The sequence below is a fragment of the Arachis ipaensis genome, chromosome B2, assembly GCF_059453495.1.
Source record: "Arachis ipaensis isolate K30076 ecotype BB chromosome B2, ASM5945349v1, whole genome shotgun sequence".
Lineage (NCBI taxonomy): Eukaryota > Viridiplantae > Streptophyta > Magnoliopsida > Fabales > Fabaceae > Arachis > Arachis ipaensis.
Genome location: NC_142437.1, coordinates 124,992,611 through 125,015,514, shown reverse-complemented (window position 1 = coordinate 125,015,514; position 22,904 = coordinate 124,992,611). Strand labels below are relative to the sequence as shown.

The 22,904-nt window shown below is 32.1% G+C and overlaps 1 protein-coding gene and 1 pseudogene across 2 annotated transcripts; one reads left to right on the top strand and one right to left on the bottom strand.

Moving 5' to 3' along the window:
* The first annotated feature begins 11,002 nt into the window (after window positions 1-11,002).
* Window positions 11,003-12,917, top strand: LOC107628629 (pentatricopeptide repeat-containing protein At5g56310-like; annotated as a pseudogene). Its single transcript, XR_001617845.3, has 3 exons — window positions 11,003-11,131; window positions 11,237-11,295; window positions 11,541-12,917. The product of XR_001617845.3 is annotated as a pentatricopeptide repeat-containing protein At5g56310-like (transcript).
* Window positions 12,918-13,272: 355 nt separating this feature from the next.
* On the bottom strand, window positions 13,273-16,270 carry LOC107628075 (putative protein phosphatase 2C 25). Its single transcript, XM_016330883.2, has 4 exons — window positions 15,407-16,270; window positions 14,972-15,330; window positions 13,883-14,119; window positions 13,273-13,756 (listed from the first exon to the last, which is right to left on the bottom strand). The coding sequence occupies exons 1-4, from the start codon at window positions 15,876-15,878 to the stop codon at window positions 13,505-13,507; spliced, it is 1,320 nt and encodes a 439-aa protein (XP_016186369.2). The 5' UTR covers window positions 15,879-16,270; the 3' UTR covers window positions 13,273-13,504.
* Window positions 16,271-22,904: the final 6,634 nt, after the last annotated feature.

Here is a 22,904-nt window from a genome sequence, read left to right as displayed (position 1 = left end):
TAATGGTCTTAAAGAAGGGTCATTCTCTCAATACATATCCAAGCGACACCTGGCTTTCTTGTACGAAGTACAAGAGCGGGTAGAGAAATACATAAACATGGAAGAGAACTCCTGACTAAGAGAGCCACTCCCGAGACCCAGCCTGCCCTATCTACCTCGGAAAAAAGAGAAAGAAGTTAAGAAGAAGGAAGAATATAACCCTGAGAAACCCCGAAGATATCATAATTACACTCCTCCGGGTCTCTCTTGTAGATATTTATAGAGAGATATATCATACCGAGAAGCTTCCACTACCTCGTCCGATTAAACACAAAAAGGCAGGAAGTCGGACAGAATAATGCGAGTACCGCAAACTCTATGGGCATTCTACTAACGATTATTACGACTTAAAGAATGTTAAAGAAAAATTGGCCAGAGAAGGCTGACGAGATAGATACTTGGTGGATAGGTCGGACGACCCGAGAAAGAGAAAGAGAGATGAGGAAGGAGGACGACAAGAACGTTTGGTGCGGAAATTCAAATTTTCCAACAGCTTAACCGGCAAGTGCACCGGGTCATCCAAGTAATACCTCAGGTGAGTGAGGGTCGATCCCACGAAGATTGTCGGACTGAGAAAATAATGGTTGTCCAGTTGGACTTAGTTAGGTGAATCAAAAAGGGGTTTGATGAGTTGAAATTCGCATAAAGCAGTAAGCAAGAAAATAAAGATAGCAATTAAAGGGTTTGGTGTGAAAACAGTAAGAGAAAATAGTTAAGGCTTCGGAGATGTTTATCTTTCCGGATTAAAATTTCTTACCAACTATTTTAACAATATATGATTCATTCTATGGCAAATTGTAAATGTCTAAACCCTAATCTCTTAGTGATTTAGCCTCCTCTAACCTTCATTAACCGCCACTCTCGTGGTCACTTAATTCCGATTAGAAGGTTAAGTTCAGAAAACTAGTTTAACGCCACAAAAACCCTAATTACCCAAAGCTAACAGAATTTTATGTCACATATCCTAATCATTTCGTGTAATTAACAATTTAGGAGGAATTTGTTTTCAAGTTGTGTAGTTCAAGCGAGATAACTCTCTCGAGAATCACAAGAACTTAAGTAGAAAAGGGTCATACTCTCGTTCCACCCAATTCATAAGATTAAGAACAAAAACAATCCTTAGAATTAAATCAAAACATTAATTAAAATAGAAGAATAATAGTTCTAATCCATAGAAATAAACAGAGCTCCTAACCTTAACCAGGAGGTTTAGTTGCTCATGGCTTACAGAGAAAAATAGGGTTTTAAAAACGTGCGGAAGAAAGTAGATCAGAATCACAAGTGATCTTTTTCCTTTTATACTAACCTAATTTGAAACAAAAATAAAATAAAAAAATAAATCCTAAAACTAAAAGATATTGTTTGTAAATAAAAATTACCAAAAAGAAAATAAAATAAAACTAATAAATGCTAAATCTACTTGAGAAGCCCAATTGAGTGTGATTCGGACTGGCTGCTGGCATTTAACGCCAGAGATGGGTGTTAAACGCCCTAAGGGGAGTTGTAACGTTGCATGCTGAGGTCCCTTGCTGGCGCTAAACGCCAGTTAGGCGTTTAGCGCCTAGGGGGATGCTGCAAGCTTTTTCTATTTTTGCTCCAAACTCCGTCAAATTGCTCCAAATTTGACCTGAAATCATAAAAATACTAAAACAACTCAAAGTAGCATCCAAATAGATTTTTGCACTAAAATCAAGTAAAACTAAATAAAATCATAACTAAAAACAACTAAAAAATGATAAGAAAAAGGGTATAAGATGCTCACGCATCAACGTCTACCTCAAACTCCCGAGCGACACGTACACATGATTAATAGGGGATTTGCTGGAGGGGGAATATCAAAGTCATCACGAAAAAGACATCTTAAAGAAGTGTACCAAGTCGAAGAAGATAGCAGATCTCCTAACTTGCCAATAATCTCGTTCACTAAAGAAGATGCCCAAGGGGTAATGCCTGGTCATGACGACCACATGGTGATAACTACGATCCTCGCCAATGCAAACCTCCTTAGAACACTAATAGATTAGGGTAGCTTGGCGGATATATTGTTTAAACCCACTTTTGGCAAGCTCGGACTGGAAGAAAATGATCTAAAAGCATACCCAGATAACTTCTTCAGACTGGGGGAACACGCCAATCCAACCACTCAGATACATATCTCTATACATCACTTTTAGAAAGGGTGCAAAGTCAAAGACATTGAGCATCGACTACATCGTGATTGATGTCACTTCGGCATACAATACCTTAATAAGTTGGACAACCTTGAACTGACTTGCAGCTGTTGTCTCTACACCCCACATATGCATGAAGTTTTCCACAGCAGAAAGGATTGCCACCATAAAGAGAGATCAGAAACTGGCGCGCAAGTGCTACAATGAAAGTCTTAATCTAAAAGGCAGCCCTGGGAGAAAAGAGGTCAACACTATCGAACTTGGTGGTATTCGAACTCGAGAAGAACTACGCCCCCAACTCGGGGAGAAAGTAGAAGAAGTTTAAATTAGAGATCACCCTGAAAAAACAACAAATACATGGGCTAACTTGGAAGAAGGACTGAAAGAACGGCTCATTGACCTTTTAAGAAGAAATGCCGACCTCTTTGCTTGAAAAACCCCTGGCATAGATCCTAACCTGATGTCTCACAAGCTCGTCGCGTACCCGGGCTCCCGACCTATTCAATAAAAGCATCAGAAACTTAGGCCAAAAAGGATACAAGTCATGGAGGAACAAGTACAAGCCCTATTAGAAGCAAGATTCATAAGAGAGGTAAAGTATCCATTATGGCTGGCCAATGTAGTTTTGGTAAAGAAACAAAACGGAAAGTGAAGGATACTCAGTCTCAGGCTATCGATACCTATCCTTCATGGATGCTTACTCGAAATACAATCAAATCTCGATGTATAAGCTGGACCAAGAAAAGACCTCGTTCATAACTCCAAAAGCTAACTATTGCTAACAACGTAATGCAACAACAAAATCCAGACATAAAAGCTAACAGCACACTAATAAAGATAGAAGAGTGTTAAGAGCAACATAAAAAATACTACTTCATTGTTTTGTACATTCTCAAGCAAAAAAGTAACACTTATATTAATCTTTTTGAAGAGAAGTTGGAAAGGACAAAACAAAAACAAAAAAACTTTCTAACTAAATAAAAAGAATAATGTAAAAATATCAAAGGTGAAAGAGTATTGGAGATAAAATAATAATAATAAAAATACCTTTTGCTTCCCATGAATTGAAACTTTACAGTAAGGTGACATTAACTCAGGATATCGGTAAGAATTGCACCCACCATTTGCATAAGCTATCTAGTATCTTTCTATGTTCTCTCCATTAATCCATACCTAACCCTTCCCCATATTCAAAGCCAATGGTTCATTCCCATCCGGTACATTAGAATAAACTTGAAGTATTTATTTATTATTATATTAATGTTTTTATGAAATCAAATTCTAGTGGGTTCAATTTGAAAATTTATACATCTTATATAAACAATTATCACTAGATATGTATACTATATAATTGTGTATACATGCACAAAAAATAAGATAACTGAAAATACCAAAAAATATTTAAAAACTGAAAATTAGATTAACATAAGCAAAAAGAAGGGAACTTTAATTGCTTAGAACTAACAGATAGTTAAATTTCAGCCATGAGAGGATAATGAATAAAAAGGAAGAATTAATTTCTATACATCGATGACGTAAAATAAGTTTTACACTATTAACAAATGAAATTTGAAGAAAGTACAAAATTAGTATAGGTAACTATACATTACGATAACTATCCACCATAATTTTTCACTTTTCTATAATTTGAATGGTTAACAACATAAACCATAAGTACATAGAAATTAATATTAAATGCAAATACACCTTAGCTGTTTTTGTTGAATTATGTAACTTCCAAAGTTTTTCATGACATCCAAGTTTGTAATACTACTATATAGATATAGCAGTCCATTTTCAAAAACTGCTATATATATATTGTTTCTACACTTTTTTTGGCAACTACATAATTGAAAAACAAAAATTATATTGACACATGAGGAGGTCAAAAAAAAAGTTTGTAATCAATTTTATATAATTTAAGAACTAACATTCTGCAGTAAAAATCAAATAAAAACGAAATGAAATGAATCTCATTAATAAAGAATTTATTACTATATTAGTACCATTTAATTTTGTTGTTGGGTAAACGAGAAGAAACACTGCAGAGGTAGCCATTAGTAATTTCGGATTCTCTTTTCTAAGGGCCCTCAACGAACACTCTAGAACAATTTAATGTTTACAATAAAAGTTAATCTAAAAAGTGGTCAATTCATGGAAGTATAAAATCAACATCACATCAGGCAATAAAAAAAATAAAAAATTTTAAAAATATGAAAAACATATGTTGATTGCGTCAACATTCATAAAACCAAACTTCTTTTACTCTAATTCAATCACAATTTCAAAGAATACAACCATTTTTGCTATATATATGTCAATTGAAAGCCTTATATAGTAATATTAGATGAAACACTCATATAAAAGAGAAGCTTAATTTATTGAAATCTGATATCATAGCAAACAGGTCTTGAATCCCTTTTCCAATTTCTGAACAAAACCTATTCATATTTTTACATCTATAAATATACCCACCAAAGAAATTGACACCACTATTGCAAAAATGTAGTGAGAATACTTCACAGTGGATTAAAATGAAACATTGGCATAAGTAGAAGAGGGAATTTTTTTTAATATAAGAGAAACCTGACCTGCTGATATCCTCGAGAAAAAAAAAAAACAGCCTGTGGACTAAGCATTTTCTCTTCTTTACTCTATTTTCAGCATGAAAATCCAAGTGGTTTGTCGAAATTCCATAATAACAGCCTGAGAACTATTTAAACTAAATGTATCTGCAGCTTAAAAAATGAACGACAATGAGTAAAGCTTGAAAATGATTCCATTATGGCACCAAAAGCCCTAACTAAAGCAAGGTACTTTACTAAAAAACAATCTTCAACATATAAATGAATCACAACATCATACTTAACATTGTATTTGTAGTACTCATATTCACAAATGACACTCCATCTATTCATAAAAACAATTATGGAAAAAGAAAAAAAAACTCAAAACAAAACAAAACAAAAAAATAGAAAAGACTTGAAACTGAACAAATGGATCCATTCACTTCTCCTCCTTTTTTCCATAAGAATAAGCCCTAAATCATTGCATCACATATTTATCATACATGAAAGGCTTGAAACTGAACAAATAAATAATAGGTATGATAGTAAATCAAGAAAGAATGCTCAAAATAGAGCCTTCCTAATCCACCTAAACCGTGAAAAATAAAAAACCAAAAATCAAAAGGGTAGTACAAAATTCTTAAAAAATGGTTAAAAAACTTTCACTTACCAGCATAAGTTTTTTCCAAAACTTGCAATTCACAGTCTTCATTTTGCACTTGATCTTGTTCTCACCTTCCATTTACTTCTCCTTCCTATCTCTTGTGTTTTTTGAATCAACACTCTCCATACCCTGAAGATCAAAGCTTCCGATTGCATGAAATACTCAAAGCTAGAAACAAAGAACCACATAAATCTTCCAAAATGAAAAAAAAGAACAAAAAATCATAAATGATGTTGCAGTTTATTCCCTCAGCCAGCGAGTAGTAAAGATGGAGTGAGGATGAATCTGCATAATTAAATCTAATATATGATTTGATTAATCAGTAAATCAACGTATTGAACACGAAGTGATCAAATCAAATACTGACATTAAAGAGTTGAAATGGATCTGTGAGATGAAACCTGATAGGTGTTGTCAAACTTGTAGCCTCCTTATCTATCACCGCCACCTTCGTCGTCACCCTCTTCTCCTTCTTCTGTTGTGTTTTCTTTCTTTATCCTCATGTTTTCTTTTTCTCTATAACATTTTGTCTTTTTTCTCTCTTCCTATATCGTTCTGTCTTTCTCTCTCCCTCATACTGTGAATCATATACCACTATAGTAAAATAATTTTGAATTTGAATTTTATAAAAAATTCCGCCGAATGCTTTTATTCACGGTCTCGCAGAACTTTGGTTTTTGACCCCTTTTTTTATTTTGTTTTGCCCTGTCACGTGTCACTTAATAAAAGCAAACACTTGTCGAGCAATCAACCCACCACTACTCTCTTATTATTTATTAATAGATAGATGTATCTATGGCTACTCGTACAAAGATAGTTAACATCATTCTATAGTTAATAAAAATATAGTAAATAATCATTTTAGTATCTAAATTTGATAAAATGAGATTTTAATATTTTGTTTTTAATAAAATAAACTTTTAAATATTAGTTTTATTTAATAAAATGAATTAATTATTAACGATTTACTCTAGACGTTTAAATTATTTTGTCAAATAAAACTGATATTTGGTAGTTCATTTAGTCAAAAACAAAAATTAGAGTTTGTTTTATTAAAATTAATTTTTTTAAGATCAAAATAATTATTTAATTTGTTCCTAAAACTATGAGCTGAAATATGTTTAAATAAGTTAATAAGTTTGATACAACCTTTAATAGAGTATATGTTTATACTTCAATGCTAGCTTTTCATACCAATATTGATCTAGTTATACTCTTGTTGTACCAAAGAAGGTTGGTAAGGTGGCTAAGGTTCAAAACGCTCCTAATAAAGAGATAGGTTTGAGTTTAATGTTTTGTGCATGAAAACAATTTGGGTATAATTTCATGAAGGAAAGCCTTAGTAAATAATAATATTAATAATAATGAAGTCATTGATGAGCGGATATTTTATACGCTTTTTGGCATTATTTTCATATAGTTTTTATTTTGATTTGTTTAAATTTTATTATATTTTCATAGGTTTTAGTGCAAAATTCATATTTTTAGATTCTACTTTGAGTTGTTGTATTTTATGATGATTTCAGGTATTTTCTAGTTGAAATTGAGGAGTTTTGGCAAAGTTTGATTCAGAGACAGAGAAAGGACTGCAGATGCTGTCAGGATCTGACCTCCGTGCACTCGAAAGAGCATTTCTGGAGTTACAGAAGTCCAAATGGCGCATTCTTAACGGCTATGGAAAGCTAATATCCAAGGCTTTAATTTCCTGAAATATATAATAGTCCATACTTTGCTTTGGAAATGAAGGCCCAAAACTGGCGTCCAATACTCATAATGGAGTAGCTGGCGTCCAACGCCCATTTAGGAGTCCAAAACTGGCTCCAAATACTCACCAAGTGGGCTCGAAAAGTGGATTTTCGCACTACAAGACTAGTTTATCTTATTTTATCAAATAAAACTGATATTTGGTAGTTCATTTAGTCAAAAACAAAAATTAGAGTTTGTTTTATTCAAATTAAATTTTTTTAAGAACAAAATAATTATTTATTCCTAAAACTATGAGCTAAAATATGGTTAAATAATTTAATAAGTTTGATACAACCTTTAATAGAGTATATGTTTATACTTCAATGCTAGCTTTTCATACCAATATTGATCTAGTTATACTCTTGTTCTACCAAAGAAGGTTGGTAAGGTGGCTAAGGTTCAAAACGCTCCTAATAAAGAGATAGGTTTGAGTTTAATGTTTTGTGCATGAAAACAATTTGGGTATAATTTCATGAAGGAAAGCCTTAGTAAATAATAATATTAATAATAATGAAGTCATTGATTAGCGGATATTTTATACGTTTTTTGGCATTATTTTCATATAGTTTTTATTATGATTTGTTTAAGTTTTATTATATTTTCATAGGTTTTAGTGCAAAATTTATATTTTTGAATTCTACTTTGAGGAGTTGTATTTTATGATGATTTCAGGTATTTTCTGGCTGAAATTGAGGAGTTTTGGCAAAGTCGATTCAGAGACAGAGAAAGGACTGCAGATGCTGTCAGGATCTGACCTCCGTGCACTCGAAGGAGCATTTCTAGAGCTACAGAAGTTCAAATGGCGCGTTCTCAACGGCTATGGAAAGCTAACATCCAAGGTTTTAATTTCCTGAAATATATAATAGTCTATACTTTACTTTGGAAATGAAGGCCCAAAACTGGCGTTTAACGCCAGCCACCAGTCCCATTCCTGGCATCCAACACCCGGAAGGGAGTAGCTGGTGTCCAACGCCCATTCAGGAGTCCAAAGCTGGCGTTGGATGCCCAAAAGGGAGCATTAGCTCGTGACTTCACTCAAACTCAGCCCAAACACTCACTAAGTGGGCCCAAAAAGTAGATTTTCGCACTACAAGACTGGTTTATCTTATTTTCTGTAATTCTTAGTTAGCAGACTAGTATATATAGAACAAAGATCACCCTTATTAGAGATCTTAGCCCATTCGAACCTTTCATTGTTTCTTTGTACAGTATGAGTCACTAACCTCCTAAGGTTAAAGTTAGGAGCTCTGCTGATTTTTATGAATTAATAATATCACTATTCTACTTCAATCTATGCTTGATTCTATTCTAAGATGTATCTTCGTTCTTCAACCTTATGAATCGGATGACGCGTGACAATCTTCCTCATTCTACATGGGTTCTTGCGAGTCCTTGACGGGATAGTATTGAACCACAAACTTGATTATACATCTCTTAGACGGTTAATTCACGATTTCGTTGGGGACTTCTCGAGACATCAGTTCAGCCGAAGTGCGGGACAATTAGGGCCTTTGTGGTATAGGCTAGAATCCAAATTAAAGAAGCAGCATTCTCTGATCCGGAAGATCCGACCTTGTCTGTGGCGCTTTGAGTAGGATCACCAAGGGAATGGACTGCTAGAGCTTCACCCCGTTCAGATTGGATGACTGCTGACCCGGCGTTTGATCTGAAGCAGAGGAGATTAATGACCGCTGACCCGGCGTTAATCATATACAGCCTGCCATGGAAAGAATCAATCAGAAGTTGGAGTAGATGGTGAGAAAAGTTGATCCGAAAGAAAGAAGCATCTCCGAAGCCTCAACCATTCTCATACCATTGATTTCACACCTATCCAGTAACGTTTTATTTATTTATCTGTCTTATGCGTTTTCTCGTGACAACTATATTTTCTATCCGCCTGACTAAGATCTGCAAGGTAACCACTGCTTGCTCAAACCAACAATCTCTGTGGGATCGACCATCAGTCACCTAAAATATTACTTGAACGACCTAATATATTTGCCGGTCTATCTGTGCAAAACTGTGCAAAATCAATTTCGTGCACCAGTCATCAAGAAGAAATGATAGAAACTAGTACTTATTATTCTCTACTCAATGATAATAAGTTATTTGAGTATATAACTATGAATATAATAATGTTTATCAAAGTATATATGCTTGGCCATTTTGACTTAGACTAGATGGTAAGATCAGAATTTAGGGTTGTGAAAATTTAAACTTGTTAAAAGGTTAAGGAAAGAAGATTTGTGCTATTCTAGAGATATAGTCATTTGAATTTATTTGCATAATCTAAATTTCGATTTGAAGGGTGTAAAAGGAGGTTCAATAAGTATGATTTGCAAACTACAAAGTACAAACTGAATGCACCCTAAATATCATAAGAGTGAAATAACTTGTATGAAATTGATAGCGTAAGAGCTTATAAATGGGCTAATTAATGTTGACCCTATAAAATTGCGTAAGAACTTATATGAAATTGCAATGGGGGTGGAAATACATGGAAGTACTTTGCCAAAACTGTTTGTGAAATGTTGACTTTGATTGTCCACTCCAATGAGATTCAAGTTTGACCTAAGTGATGCCCTGATGCTATGCTTTTTTCTGCTGATAAATTTGACTTTGGATACAGGGCGGTGATAGCTGAATAACAGTGGAATAAATCGAAAATTTATAGTATATAATTATAACTATACATTTGGAAAAAAATAGAGGAGGAGGCCGGGGGGGGGGGGGGGGGGGAGCTTCTAACTAGTTTTAATGCATTCATAAATTATTTATTTTAGTGCCTGTTATATGATTATTTATATAATGCCTATATATTGCCTATAGCATATAACATTACTTTTTTATAATATAGACAAATCAGAAGAATCCACCACATCCAACACATAATCCAACAGATCATTGTCTTAAGATCATACTTTTTGAATCCTTTTAGAGTAATCTCAATGATTGTTTTATCAGCTGCATCATGCCATGTATTTTTTTAATTAAATATTGGATTAAAGGAAATTTCTTTATATATATATATATATATATGTTATCAAATATAAAGTTTTTAATATAATACTTGAAAGAGCTTAACTTTCGTTGAGAAACTTGATGATAATATATTATGTATCTAAAGCATGTTTTTCCTCAAAGCCAATGCATAAATGGAGCTACTAGATTGGTCTATGCCCCAATTATTATGGGATATCCCATGCACCACGCTCATTATTTTTTAAACAAGATTCACGTGCTAAGAGGATAGCCCTCAAGTAGTAATCTTCTTCTATTTCATATTTTACTCATTGATTTTTCTGCACCTAATAACTAAGACTTTAAAAAGACGAATATAATTGGTCGTCATGGAAATTTAATACTATATATGTTACGAATTCTTTTTGTCAAAAATTAAACTATTAAAGATAAAATTATGTAAATAATTATACAACTTTATCTCCCAATCCTAAAGTATTCCAAATAATGATAGTTGTTTAAATTTGAATGATTACTTTCTTTCATTATTATATTGCATATTTATAGTATTTAGACAATTTTTAATTTAATTTTTTTATTTCATTTTTAACCATATACCCAATTATTGAACCATATTTATTGCATATTTAAAATTTCATTTCTAAAAAATTGCAGAGATCACTGAAAGATTCAATTATGAGGTATATCGATACTTCCAGTTGCATTAGTTATGATATGGCCAAAAAACTTATTTAATTAAGTTTATATTTCTTTGCCCTCCTAGACCCTAGTAGTAGATCAAATATGAAGTCTTCTCTATTTGGGAAGAAAGGTAGTTTCATAAGATTAGATTGGTTTTACAATTTATGTTTACATGCTTACCCTAATGTTATGGAGATAGAAATTCTTTTTACAGCTTGACAACTAGTTATGAGGATATGCTTTTATCTACAGAAGCTTTTCCACTGCCAATTCCATTAGCTGTAAGTCCTTTCAGATCAGATGCTTCTCCCTTACTCTTCATAACATGGGTACAAGTTATATGAAGCGTATGGATTAATCATTAATGGGTTATGCTACTTATGCAGGATATGGTTGATTTTCTTGTGGACTTTTGGCACGATGGGGGTCTCTGATTAGATGACAGGTAATTTTATTGTAAATTTCAAGTAAGAATGTTGCGCACGGTTTTGTTTGTGCAGATTGAAGCTGAGGGAAACACATTACAGATTGATGGACAAAACCATAGCCTGATTGATTCTCTTGGCAGCACAGACAGGCTTCATTTAGATTAGTTGTTGGTGTTAAGCATTTATCTGCCTAACCATAATTTTGTACAAGAACGGATTCTTCTTAATATTCAGTGACCGATCTCTACGTTTTAATATTCAGGGAGATGGGGGGTTTTCGGAATTGAGGTTGATGAGTACACAATTGTTGCCTTGCTTTCTGTTTGTAATTTGTTGGAAGATTTCAAAATAGGAAAGCAGGTGCATTGCTTGGCATGCAAGAAAATGTGTTCCAATGATGTGGTGATGAATGCACTGGTTGATATGTATGCGAGATGTGGATATTGCGGCTTGGACTTCCGTGGTGAGTGCCTATGCGCACCGTGGCGAGGTTGAGGTTGCTAGAAGATTGTTCAACCAAATGGATGACCGAGATTTGGTTTCTTGGACAGCAATGATCAATGGCTACTCTAATGCTGGGTATTTCCAAGAGGCATTGGATCTATTTGTGCAGTTGGGGGATTTGGGATTGAAACCAGATGTGGTTGCTGCGGTTTCTGCTCTTTCTGTGTGTGCGCGACTAGGTGCACTTGATATGGAAAGAAAGATCCACCGCCGTTATGCTGCCAAGAATTGGCCCTATTCTCAAAACAGGGGATTCATTGCTGCTGTTGTTGATATGTATGCCAAGTGTGGAAGCAATGAAGCATAGACACTGCATTCGATATATTCAACAAAACAAGTGATAGTTTGGAAACTACTTTTCTCTATAATTCCATTATCTCTGGTCTTGCTCATCATGGCCATGGTGAATATGCTTTAACTTTGTTCAAAGAAATGAAGTTATTGGGACTAAAACCAGATGGAGTCACATTTGTAGCACTTTTGTGTGCTTTTGGCCAGAATGGTCTAGTTGATGATGGCTTGAACCTCTTTGAATCCAAGCTGAGTGTTTATGGTATCCATCCTCAAATGGAGCATTACGGCTGTATGGTTGATCTTCTTGGAAGAGCTGGTCATTTGAACGAAGCGTATGGTTTAATTTCGAACATGCCTTTCAAGGCCAATGCCGTGATTTGGAGAGCATTCTTAAGTGCTTGCAAGTTACATGGAGATGTGGAGTTGGCAAAAATTGCAGCACAAGAGCTTCTTAAGATGGAGCATGATCATGGCGCGCGTTATGTGATGCTGTCGAACATACTAGCTGACGCAGCGCAGCATGAAGAAGCTGCAAGTGTGAGAAAAGAAATTGATGAAGTTGGAATTCAGAAACCAACTGGCTGGAGCTATGTAGAAATGAATGAAGGGCTTCACAAGTTTGTGGCAGGTGACAAGTCTCATCCAGAAGCTAAAGCCACCGAGTTGATGCTTAGGGATATTAACATTGGCCTAAAATCTTTTGGGCAGGTCATACCTGTATCAAAAATGGTGTTTGATATAGATTAACTGTTTGAGGAAGAGATGGGTTGTTACTTGTTACCCTCTTCTTTGGCATTATATGAATAGGTTAATTCAGTTATTGGTTGAGCTTCATGAAACACTCATCAGATTCTGCAAACTAACATAGCTTCAACTTCTATTGAAATAATGTCAATATTTGCACATGAAATCTATCATTTATAACAATAAACAAAAGTTGCTAAGGTTTCCAATTTCTTTTTCTTTTTTCTCCAATAACTGAATAACAGCTCAACATTTGAAACAAGTACAACTTGGAAGAAATAGTGCAGATATTACAACACCCCTATAGTAAGTAATGTGGGGCAAAAATTATATGTGTGCCGTTTTATTTTCCACAAACATATAATAGAAGAGCACATAAAATACTGATAGTCATTCTTCTCAATTGTAACTGAGAAAACCTTAATGGAGTACAATCATTACTAGCACAATCATAATTCATAACTGATAAACATCTTCATTTCTCATTACTAGCAGAATCATAGCTGATAAACAGCTAATAAAGTACATAATGCTAAGCCCGAGGAAAGAGAAGGTAAGTAATTCTATCAGAGTTATCCCTTTCAAGAAGAGGGGTCATTATACATTTACTAACTTGAACTAGGTGCCGACTATTAAGACTAATTTTCTACGGCCACATTTAACTTCATATATAAAATTAGTAGTCTATTGCATTATACCACCTTCAATTTCATGAAATTTTGAAATGAATTCATTTTCATCTGGCTTGATGGATATTACAGGCAAATATATATCTCGCTTCCCCACCGATTTGTGATTTATAAAAATCACAGCAACCGTGATATCATCATGGATTGCCCTCCTTGCTTCAGTTAGCCGATGAACCTCTCTGATATTCAGCTTCGCTTTGTTTGCAGCTACATTTACAGCTGCTTCTACCAACTTCTTCGCAATTCCCTGAGTATAAAAAAATATGTTAAACAACAGTATAACGAAGTAGTTATGAATACAGTAGAGTTACATACCGAGTTATAATAGTGGCTATAATGAACAGGATAAAAGATGACAAAAGAAATGACACACCTTTCTTTCATGACTCTCATCTACGATCTTCACCGCTTCTTCAGGACTAATGTGCTCCCATAGTCCATTTGAAGCAAAGATAATAAATCTGTCTGAGTTGTGGAGAGGTCTCTGCCCAACGTGTGGAATGTCCCACAAGTATGGTAGATCTAATGGAGTAGGAATTTGGTGCATATGTCCCTGAGGTAACTTGCAATCGTGGTATTTCATATATGCGTCCCCTATTGTATGTGCTACCTGAAACATACAAGTAATGCTTAACTACATTGAATAAATTTGCATGGCCTTGACATGACTTTGACTAATAACACATACAAATATGCATTGAAAAAGTACAAAATTTCAATAAACATTACTAAACAGAGGCACGAAAGAACAATCATCATTCAGCAATAAACATTACAAACAGCAACAAGTAATCACACTATTACCAAATTCAAAAAGAATGAAAACCAGATAACCCCAATCATAAACACCATTACCAAATTAAATAAAAAATCAACCAAAAATTACCTTGCAAATCAAAAACTCAATCTCTTGAACTCAATAATTACATCAGATATCCAACTAAATAATTGCATCACAGTTATCATAAACTGATTTCAAAGCCTAGAAACAGAGTGAAATTAAAAACATGAAGCATATAATAAATCAAAAGATCACCAATTGCAAATTTTTTAATAAGAACAGAAGTTAAAGAACAATGAAAAATGAAAAAAGATTCAACAGTTTTCAACCCAATTTTAATAAAGCTCATCACAATGATTAACAACAACAAAATGTACTGAAGGAACAATGAATCAGTAACAGGCAGTGCAAATTTAAAATTTAAAAGTTATCAATTTAAAATTTATCATCAAATACAATCAGTGACCACAATCAACCAAGCACTAACTAAGTATTCTATTCTGATTATGTGACTGGGAAGCAACAAATTCAGCCACAAATTCAAGTTACAGCAACAAATTTAACAAATCCAAGTAAAGTCCTAATTTACAGTAACATTTAGATTAGCAACAAGGCAACACTCACAGAACATTGATCAAAACACACACACACACAGACACACTCATATATGTATATATATACCTCTACTAGTCCCTTTATCTTATATTTGCCATCTTTCAAGCAAATGCAGTCTGGGTCGGTTTTTGCTCGGGTTTCCATGTATATTTGCCTATAAGGTTCATTGGTATGCACGCTATGGTCCTTTGTCAAAATTTCCGCACCAAACTCTCCGGTAATTTCTGTTCCAAACACAATGGCACTGTTGCCGAGACTACCATATAAGAGATCCCCACGGTAAAGCATACCGATCAAACAGCAACTACCAGTTGTTAATAATTCCGTCCGATTTTTTCTGGCTTCATGAATAAAATCATTCTCCATGGTTTTAATGGTCTCTTTTATTGCTTCAAGATTTATAGCGCGATTCTTGCGGGCAATAGCTGTGTCAAAATTATTCAAGATAATTAAACATAAATACCAAAAAGAATCTTGAAAACAAAGATTAATAAATTTTACCTATGAATTTGGAGAACAGTTTATCCTGAAGGTATGAAGCAGCCTTCGGACCGTGGTGGCCGTCGTAAATGCCAACAAAGAGTCCATTGCTTCCGATTTCAATTTGACTCCGATCGTTAATGTCGGGGTAGTTAGCTCGGACGACAGCAAATGAGTATTCTCCCCATGCATAGGTTCCATGTTCCTTGGACCACATATTCGGATCCTTTCTGCTGAACTTTGCAGCCACACTGTTGCAAACCGATTTTGCAGTTTCCGTCAACTTCTCTTTTATATTCGACATGAGGTTGTTGAGCGTGGTTGCAAGAAGAAGAAGAAAAAGAAGAAGAAGAAGAAGAAGAAGAAGGGGAAGAAGTAGAAGAAGAAGAAGAAGAAGAGGAAGAAGAAGAAGAAGAAGAAAAAGAAGAAGAAGAAGGGTGAAGATAAAGATGGGTGTGTTTCGGTTATCTTTGTTGTGAATGCTTTGCTGCATATGTATTGTGTTTTGCAAGAAACCCCTTATGCGTGCAGGGTGTGTTTGATGAAAGTCCTGTGAGAGATATTGTTTCGTACAAGTGTACAACACAATGATGAGTGGATTGTGCAGGCGGGTCGCGCAGGATGTGTGTTTCGGGTTTTCAGGGAGATGGGTGGTTTTCGGAATTGAGGTTGATGAGTACACAATTGCTTTGCTTTGCTTTCTGTTTCAAAATAGGGAAGCAGGTGCATTGCTTGGCATGCAAGAAAATGTGTTCCAATGATGTGGTGATGAATCCACTGGTTGATATGTATGCGAAATGTGGGTGCTTGGATATGGCAATAACGAGTATTGAGTATTGAGCATTGTGGGTGCTTGGATATGACAAGAAAATAGAGCTTGAGTATTCTTGTAAACTAGTAGAGCAGCATTATTTATATCTTGAAAAGATAAGATTAATTTTAAAAACATTATAGTTGTATTAAATAATATTAAATATAGTAAAACTTTCAACTGTATCATCCACTTTATTGGTCTTCTGGTGAACCATGTACGGATAACACGAAAACAAATTTTGTCCTGTTCTCTGCTATGTGAAAACAAATTTTGTCCTCTTCTCTGCTATGCCTAACCTCAAAAAGAGTACAAGGAAGAATATGAAAAAGACTACCCAGTGTAGATGAAAGACGTGAGAAAATAAAAAGCGTCATATTTATAATTTATTGTTTAATTTTTACATTAAAAAAGGTCATATTTTAAATAACTAGTGAGAAAACAAAAATAACTATCCTAGCATTTTTACTAATTTAAAAATTTATGATTGGATTTTTATGGTAAATAAAAAATTTAAAATTAAATTTTTACTAGTTATTTTTTTAGCAAAATACAAAATTCTAGAAAATTTACTCTTTAGAATATTTTATAATAGGTTTTACATCAAATACAAAAATAAAATTGTTAAAATATTTGTATTTTTTAATAAAAAATAGCTTGAAGAAATTTAATTTATAATTTTATCTAAGATAAAGTATTAAATTGGTCCTCTACGTTTGGGCCTAATCCTATTTTGGTACCTAAAGTTTAAAGGTCCTATCTAAATACAAATTTTTTTTATTTAATTTTAATGTAGTCCTACCGTAAAATTAATGTTAAATAATTAATGAAACCTTAGTTTTTAGATATGAAAAACTTGTATAACCAAATTTTTCCATTGTCGAGGAGAGTTCCTGTGGTAGAGGTGACAATAGCCTTGTTCTTAGTTTGTCGCTACCAGCGAACTTTCCGGCGAAAAGCGAGTTCTCGATAATATTCTCTATGTGCTTGAATCAAGGTTAGTGGCTCGTGGTGATGTATCTGTTACTGATCCTATGTCTCTCAAGTTTGTACCTCTTCTTCAGAAAAGAAGACATTAAGATTTGGTAGAACGGTGAGGTTAATTATTTAACATTGATTTTGCAGTAGAACTACATTGAAACTAAATGAAACTTTTTTAAATTTAAATAGAACATTTTAAACATAAGGAATCAATTTAGTACTTTATCCTTTTAGCTAATATAAAAATTCAACTATAAACTTTTAAATTATAAAAATTTAATTAAATATTTAATAAAAATATAACAACAAACAGAATAATAACACCATATACAAAAAATAAAATAAAAAATACTGTAAATTTTTTAAAAAAATTAATAATAATTACTAATTACAGATTAAAAATTTGGTCCCTCTAATATTAAGTTCTGGGATCAGATTCATTTGCTGTGTGAAATCATTTTGCCTATCCATAATATAACCAAAATAACAAAATAAAATAAAGGGTAATTCATGTTAATAAACCAACATTTATCCAATTTTACACAAATCACCTAAAATGAAAAACATAGCGTGGATCATCCCAATCATATCTCTATACAAATCGAATAAGACAGACTAGATTTAGTTTTTTATATAAATCGAAACAGTCTGGTTCGATTTTTACATATTTGTATGTTGTCCTAGTAAATCTAATAAGGCTGTTTTAATTTATGCGTGCATGCATGCTATCTTATTAAATCTAAATAGAGTGATTAGATTTATTAGGACTGCATGTATGCATAAATCGAAACAGGATGATTAGATTTACATAGAGATAGGGACGGACATACCGGGGGATGAATGGAGGCCTCGGCCCCTCAGCTTTAAAAAAAAAATAATAGTAATAAATTATTAAGTATAGTTTAATTTTTAAAAAAAATTATTTAGTAATTAGTCTAGTATAAATAAAAGTCTAGTCTAACCTAAGTATTAATAATTTTTAATATCTAAAAGGGTAAAGTATATTTTTTGTCCTGAAGTTTGACAAAAGTTTGAAAAATACCCCTAAGTTTTATTTTGTTTTAATTTTGTCCTAAAAGTTTTCGATTTGCATCAAATATACCTTCGACAGCTAAATTTTAAAAAAATTTAAGACCAATCTAACAATAATGCATGAAAATTATGCTTGATTTATTTGTATTGATGGTTGTTTTTATGAAATTATTGTTGAATTAGTCTTAAATTTTTGAAAAATTAGCTGTTAGGAGTATATTTGATGTAAATCGAAAAACTTTTAGGATAAAATTGAAACAAAATAAAACTTTGGGTATTTTTGAAACTTTTGTCAAACTTTAGGGACAAAAAATATACTTTATCCTATCTAAAAAGTAAGTAACAATATTAAAAAAAATCTGAAAAAGATATTATTACTAATATTTTTTAATTAGATAAATTTTTTAAATCCCATAAAGTAAATTTTTTTTTCTTTTTGTGACTGTCCTTCTTGATTCATTTGATATTAATTCTTTCTGTTTCAACTGCTAAAAAATTGAGAGACCTTTTTTAGTTATGAATATTGTGAAGAATAACTCAGAAACAAAATAAAAAATAAATTTTTTGTTAATTGTCTTTTAATTCTATTGAAAAGAAAATTGCTGAAAAATTTAACACGGATTCTATTATTGATAAATTTTATAGTACGAAGAATTGACCACTTCATTAGTAAAAAGTACACACATATTTTTTATACTTTAAAATATATTCTCTATTGGTATATTTTTTGTAATATATCTTACATTATATAATTTTTTGCATAATATTTTTAATATTATATATATTATTGACCTCCCCATGATAATATTTCTAGATCCGTCCTTGCATAGAGAGCTAAATCTAGTTTGGCTCATTTGATTTACATAGAGAAGTGATTGGCAAGATCCATCTAACTTTTTTAATAACCATAATTGTTTATTTATTTGATAATTTAAAGAATTATCAATAACTATACACTACTCACATACGGTTTCTACCTTCTTCAATTCTCCATATTTATGGTTGCACTTAGGAGTGGCAAAACGGGTTGAGCCCGTCGGACTGACCTGCTAAACCCGCCAAAAAAGGTGGGTCGGACTAGGATTTGGAGCCCGCCAAATTAAATAAATCCGCCAAACCCGCACCGCCAAATTGGCGGGTTTTGGCGGGACGGGCCGGTCCGCCGGGCCGAAGATTTTTATTTTTCTTTTTTTTTATTAAATAAAAGAGTGATTACTATTATAAAATTAATAATTATAGAATTTTCAAACACTTTTTTTTTGTTTTTATTTTTATTCTTCTTTTAGTTATTAATTTTATTTTACAATTTCGCATATTTGCTCAAATTATGTGACTTATTTTTTAAAATAAAGATAATTTTATTGACAAATATTATTTTGAACAATTTTATTGAAGTTAAAAATAAAAAAAAAATATAGTAAAAAATTATATTATAATTTGACTATTTTTTATTTGTATTTGATTTTTTAATTATTATTTTTTGGTTAATTTTTATTGAATTTTATTTTTCAAAAAAACAAAAAAAGAGTCAAGCAGGTTAGCCCGCCAACCCGCCATAAAGTGGGGGGCTAGCATTTTGAACCCATATTAGTTGGCGGGGCGGGTCTAAGTGGGGCGGGGCGGGTTGGAGCGGGCCGGCCCGCTTTGCCACCTCTGGTTGCACTAAATTCTCATATTCATTTTTTTTTGTTTTTGTTAAGTTTAAAATTTTAAACATTATTTTAGATTAGTGGCACCAACAAAAATTACTAATTTCTAAAAAAATTGATGTGATTTAAAATTGTACATTTGAAACTAACACATTATTTTTATAGAAACCAACACATTTAAATTAGTATTCAAACAAAAAAATTAGTATTAAAAAAGAATAAAAAATTATAAAAAAATTAAAAATTTTGATAAATTTTATTTGATCATATATAATTAAAAATTCAAATGTGTTGGTTTATAGAAATATAGCGAGTTATGTAAACCCTGCAAAATTAGCGAATAATTGGTCAATAAATTAATTTTTAATAAAAGAGATTAGAAATATAAATTTTATATTAGAATATGATAGAGCTAATTAAAACAAAAACTTTAACACTAATTTCAAAAAAATTGACTAAAAATTAAATTAAACGGGTTAAACTGATCGAACCGGGACTAAAACCAGACCCATAAACCCAACCGAGTCCTTATTAATGAGACACTCAGCGTCTCCTTCTTCTCCAAAAGGAGATTCACGCTGCAACTTGAAGGGAGGAAAAGAGCTTCCCAAACCCTAGCCCTTTAATCAAACTACCAGAACTCTTTGCTCCGGGCTCCTGGTTGATATGTATGCGAAATGTGGGTGCTTGGATATGGCAATAACGAGTATTGAGTATTGAGCATTGTGGGTGCTTGGATATGACAAGAAAATAGAGCTTGAGTATTCTTGTAAACTAGTAGAGCAGCATTATTTATATCTTGAAAAGATAAGATTAATTTTAAAAACATTATAGTTGTATTAAATAATATTAAATATAGTAAAACTTTCAACTGTATCATCCACTTTATTGGTCTTCTGGTGAACCATGTACGGATAACACGAAAACAAATTTTGTCCTGTTCTCTGCTATGTGAAAACAAATTTTGTCCCCTCAAATTAATACAAGAAAAACCATGCACCAAAAAGATCCATTAACCATGCACCAAAAGGTAATGACCAAAAAAAAAAAAAAACGAAGCTACCAACAAGGAAAGTCTGTGCCAAGAGGCAAGGAGGTGTAATCTTCATACAATCATACCTTGTGGAGTGTAAAATTTGGTACACACCTCACAATGCTCTCCATTATAAACACATTACATAAAAAATCTCATTCATCTATATTTTTAAATTAATATTTTAATGGTGCAGATTCAATATACATCAATGTACCAGTAAAGTTTACTGGCACAGATGAAATTCTTCCTTAAATATATATAATTTAAAATATGAATATAATTTTGAAAAGGTAAAGGAGAATGCAAACATAATATTAAAAAAAACATATACATATAATAGACACAAACTTAAGTATGTAACACTCACTATGAATGTCTATCAGGCTATACTTAATGTGTACAATTCAAATTTAAGACACTAACCAACCATGAATGTCTGTCAGGTTATTTTGTTTAAAAAAATTAAATAGAACAAACACCTTGTTTAGAAATAAATATCAACATTGTATTCTCAAAGGAGGAAATTTTTTAAATACAAAAGTCAAATAAAGGTGGAAAATTATTTATTTTTTATAGCTTTCATTTTTTCCTCGTTCATTATAATTTTTCTGCTCTATGATTTATATCCTCAGTGAAATAAAATATTTGTTTTATACATAACCAACACAAAAAAATTTCAAAATAAGAAATTCTCCAAAAATCTTAAAAAAAAGTTAAAACCTTGAATGTTCTGAGATGACATAAAATTTAACCCCTAAAACTAAATATATATCCTAACACATGATAATCTTTATTTTGAACCTATCCGCAAAACTATAACTACATATAAAATAAGAAAATCGTTTATCGTCAATCTAATAAAAAATAAACTCAAAATTCTAAGAAAACTCCATATAACATTCAACTCATTTATTTTTAATTTAATAGATAGATACTACTTTGTCCAAATAAACAATTATTTTATCAGAAAATATATTGTAGTGTAATTTTGGCTACATATCAATATAATTAAAGTTAATTGATCTATCGCAAAATTACTGTCAGATTGATGAAGTCCACTCCTAGCCAATCTGCTCATCATTGCAAGGCCTACAAAAATGAAAACAGAATACAATTACATTATTGAATAAAACATCACTAATTCAACATTGTAAAAATACTGAGTAATAAAAAGATACTATAAAAAAAGAAGTTAGAAATATAACAAATTTGATAATAATCAAAATAAGTTACACATGTTTTTCCAAAAGGAACTAACATTATGTAACTAATGACATATTATAATTAACAAATTATAATTTTATCTCAATAAGTAAAAGTCAAAGCAAAATTAAGCTATTGAAGAATTCAGTTAGTGATTTCATGTCAGTTAGTAAAAGAGAAAAAAAAAAGTAATAAAGAAAATAATAATCTCAAGTTATAGAATATTGGATAAACACCTCAATAGATTAGCCATTTTCACGATAAATCAATACAATTGACAAAAATGATGCTCAAATTTTACACAAACAAAAAGTAATTAAAATTTTAAAAGAAACACAGATAAGGTGGGCAAAAATTTGAGATTGCATATTTGCTCTGCAAACAGAGTTTATATATTATAACTAAAATTGTCCAAAAAATTCTAAACTAAAAAAAAGCTTTGTTCTTGATATGTCAATTTTTCAATGTTATAAAATAGAAAAAATGCCCCGTACTCTATCAAAAAAAGAAAATAGAAAAAATAAAAAAAATGAAAAAGATAATAAAAAAAATTCAAGACATAAGAAGAGATTAAAATTCTATCTCAATTTCAAATACATTAGAGAACAAATCCACACTTAAACGCAGCAAATACCTTGAATAATGGATATCTCAGAGTTAGTTCTCAAATGAATTTATCATTGAATAACAAACTAACAAACTAACTAAACAGTCCAAATCTTCTATCACTTTCGACATTTTGTATCAAGAATTATAATCATCTTTTTAATGACATAATGATAATTACAGTTCATCATTATCAAATCA

What these genes read in the sequence shown, in the direction of transcription:
- LOC107628075 (XM_016330883.2), bottom strand. Translation starts at nt 15,878, where the DNA reads ATGCAGCAAAGCATTCACAACAAAGATAACCGAAACACACCCATCTTT. An exon ending in ACTGTTCTCCAAATTCATAG is followed by an intron (nt 15,331 to 15,406) that starts GTAAAATTTATT and finishes ATTTTGACACAG; the next exon opens with CTATTGCCCGCAAGAATCGC. An exon ending in ATGAGAGTCATGAAAGAAAG is followed by an intron (nt 13,757 to 13,882) that starts GTGTGTCATTTC and finishes TTTTATACTCAG; the next exon opens with GGAATTGCGAAGAAGTTGGT.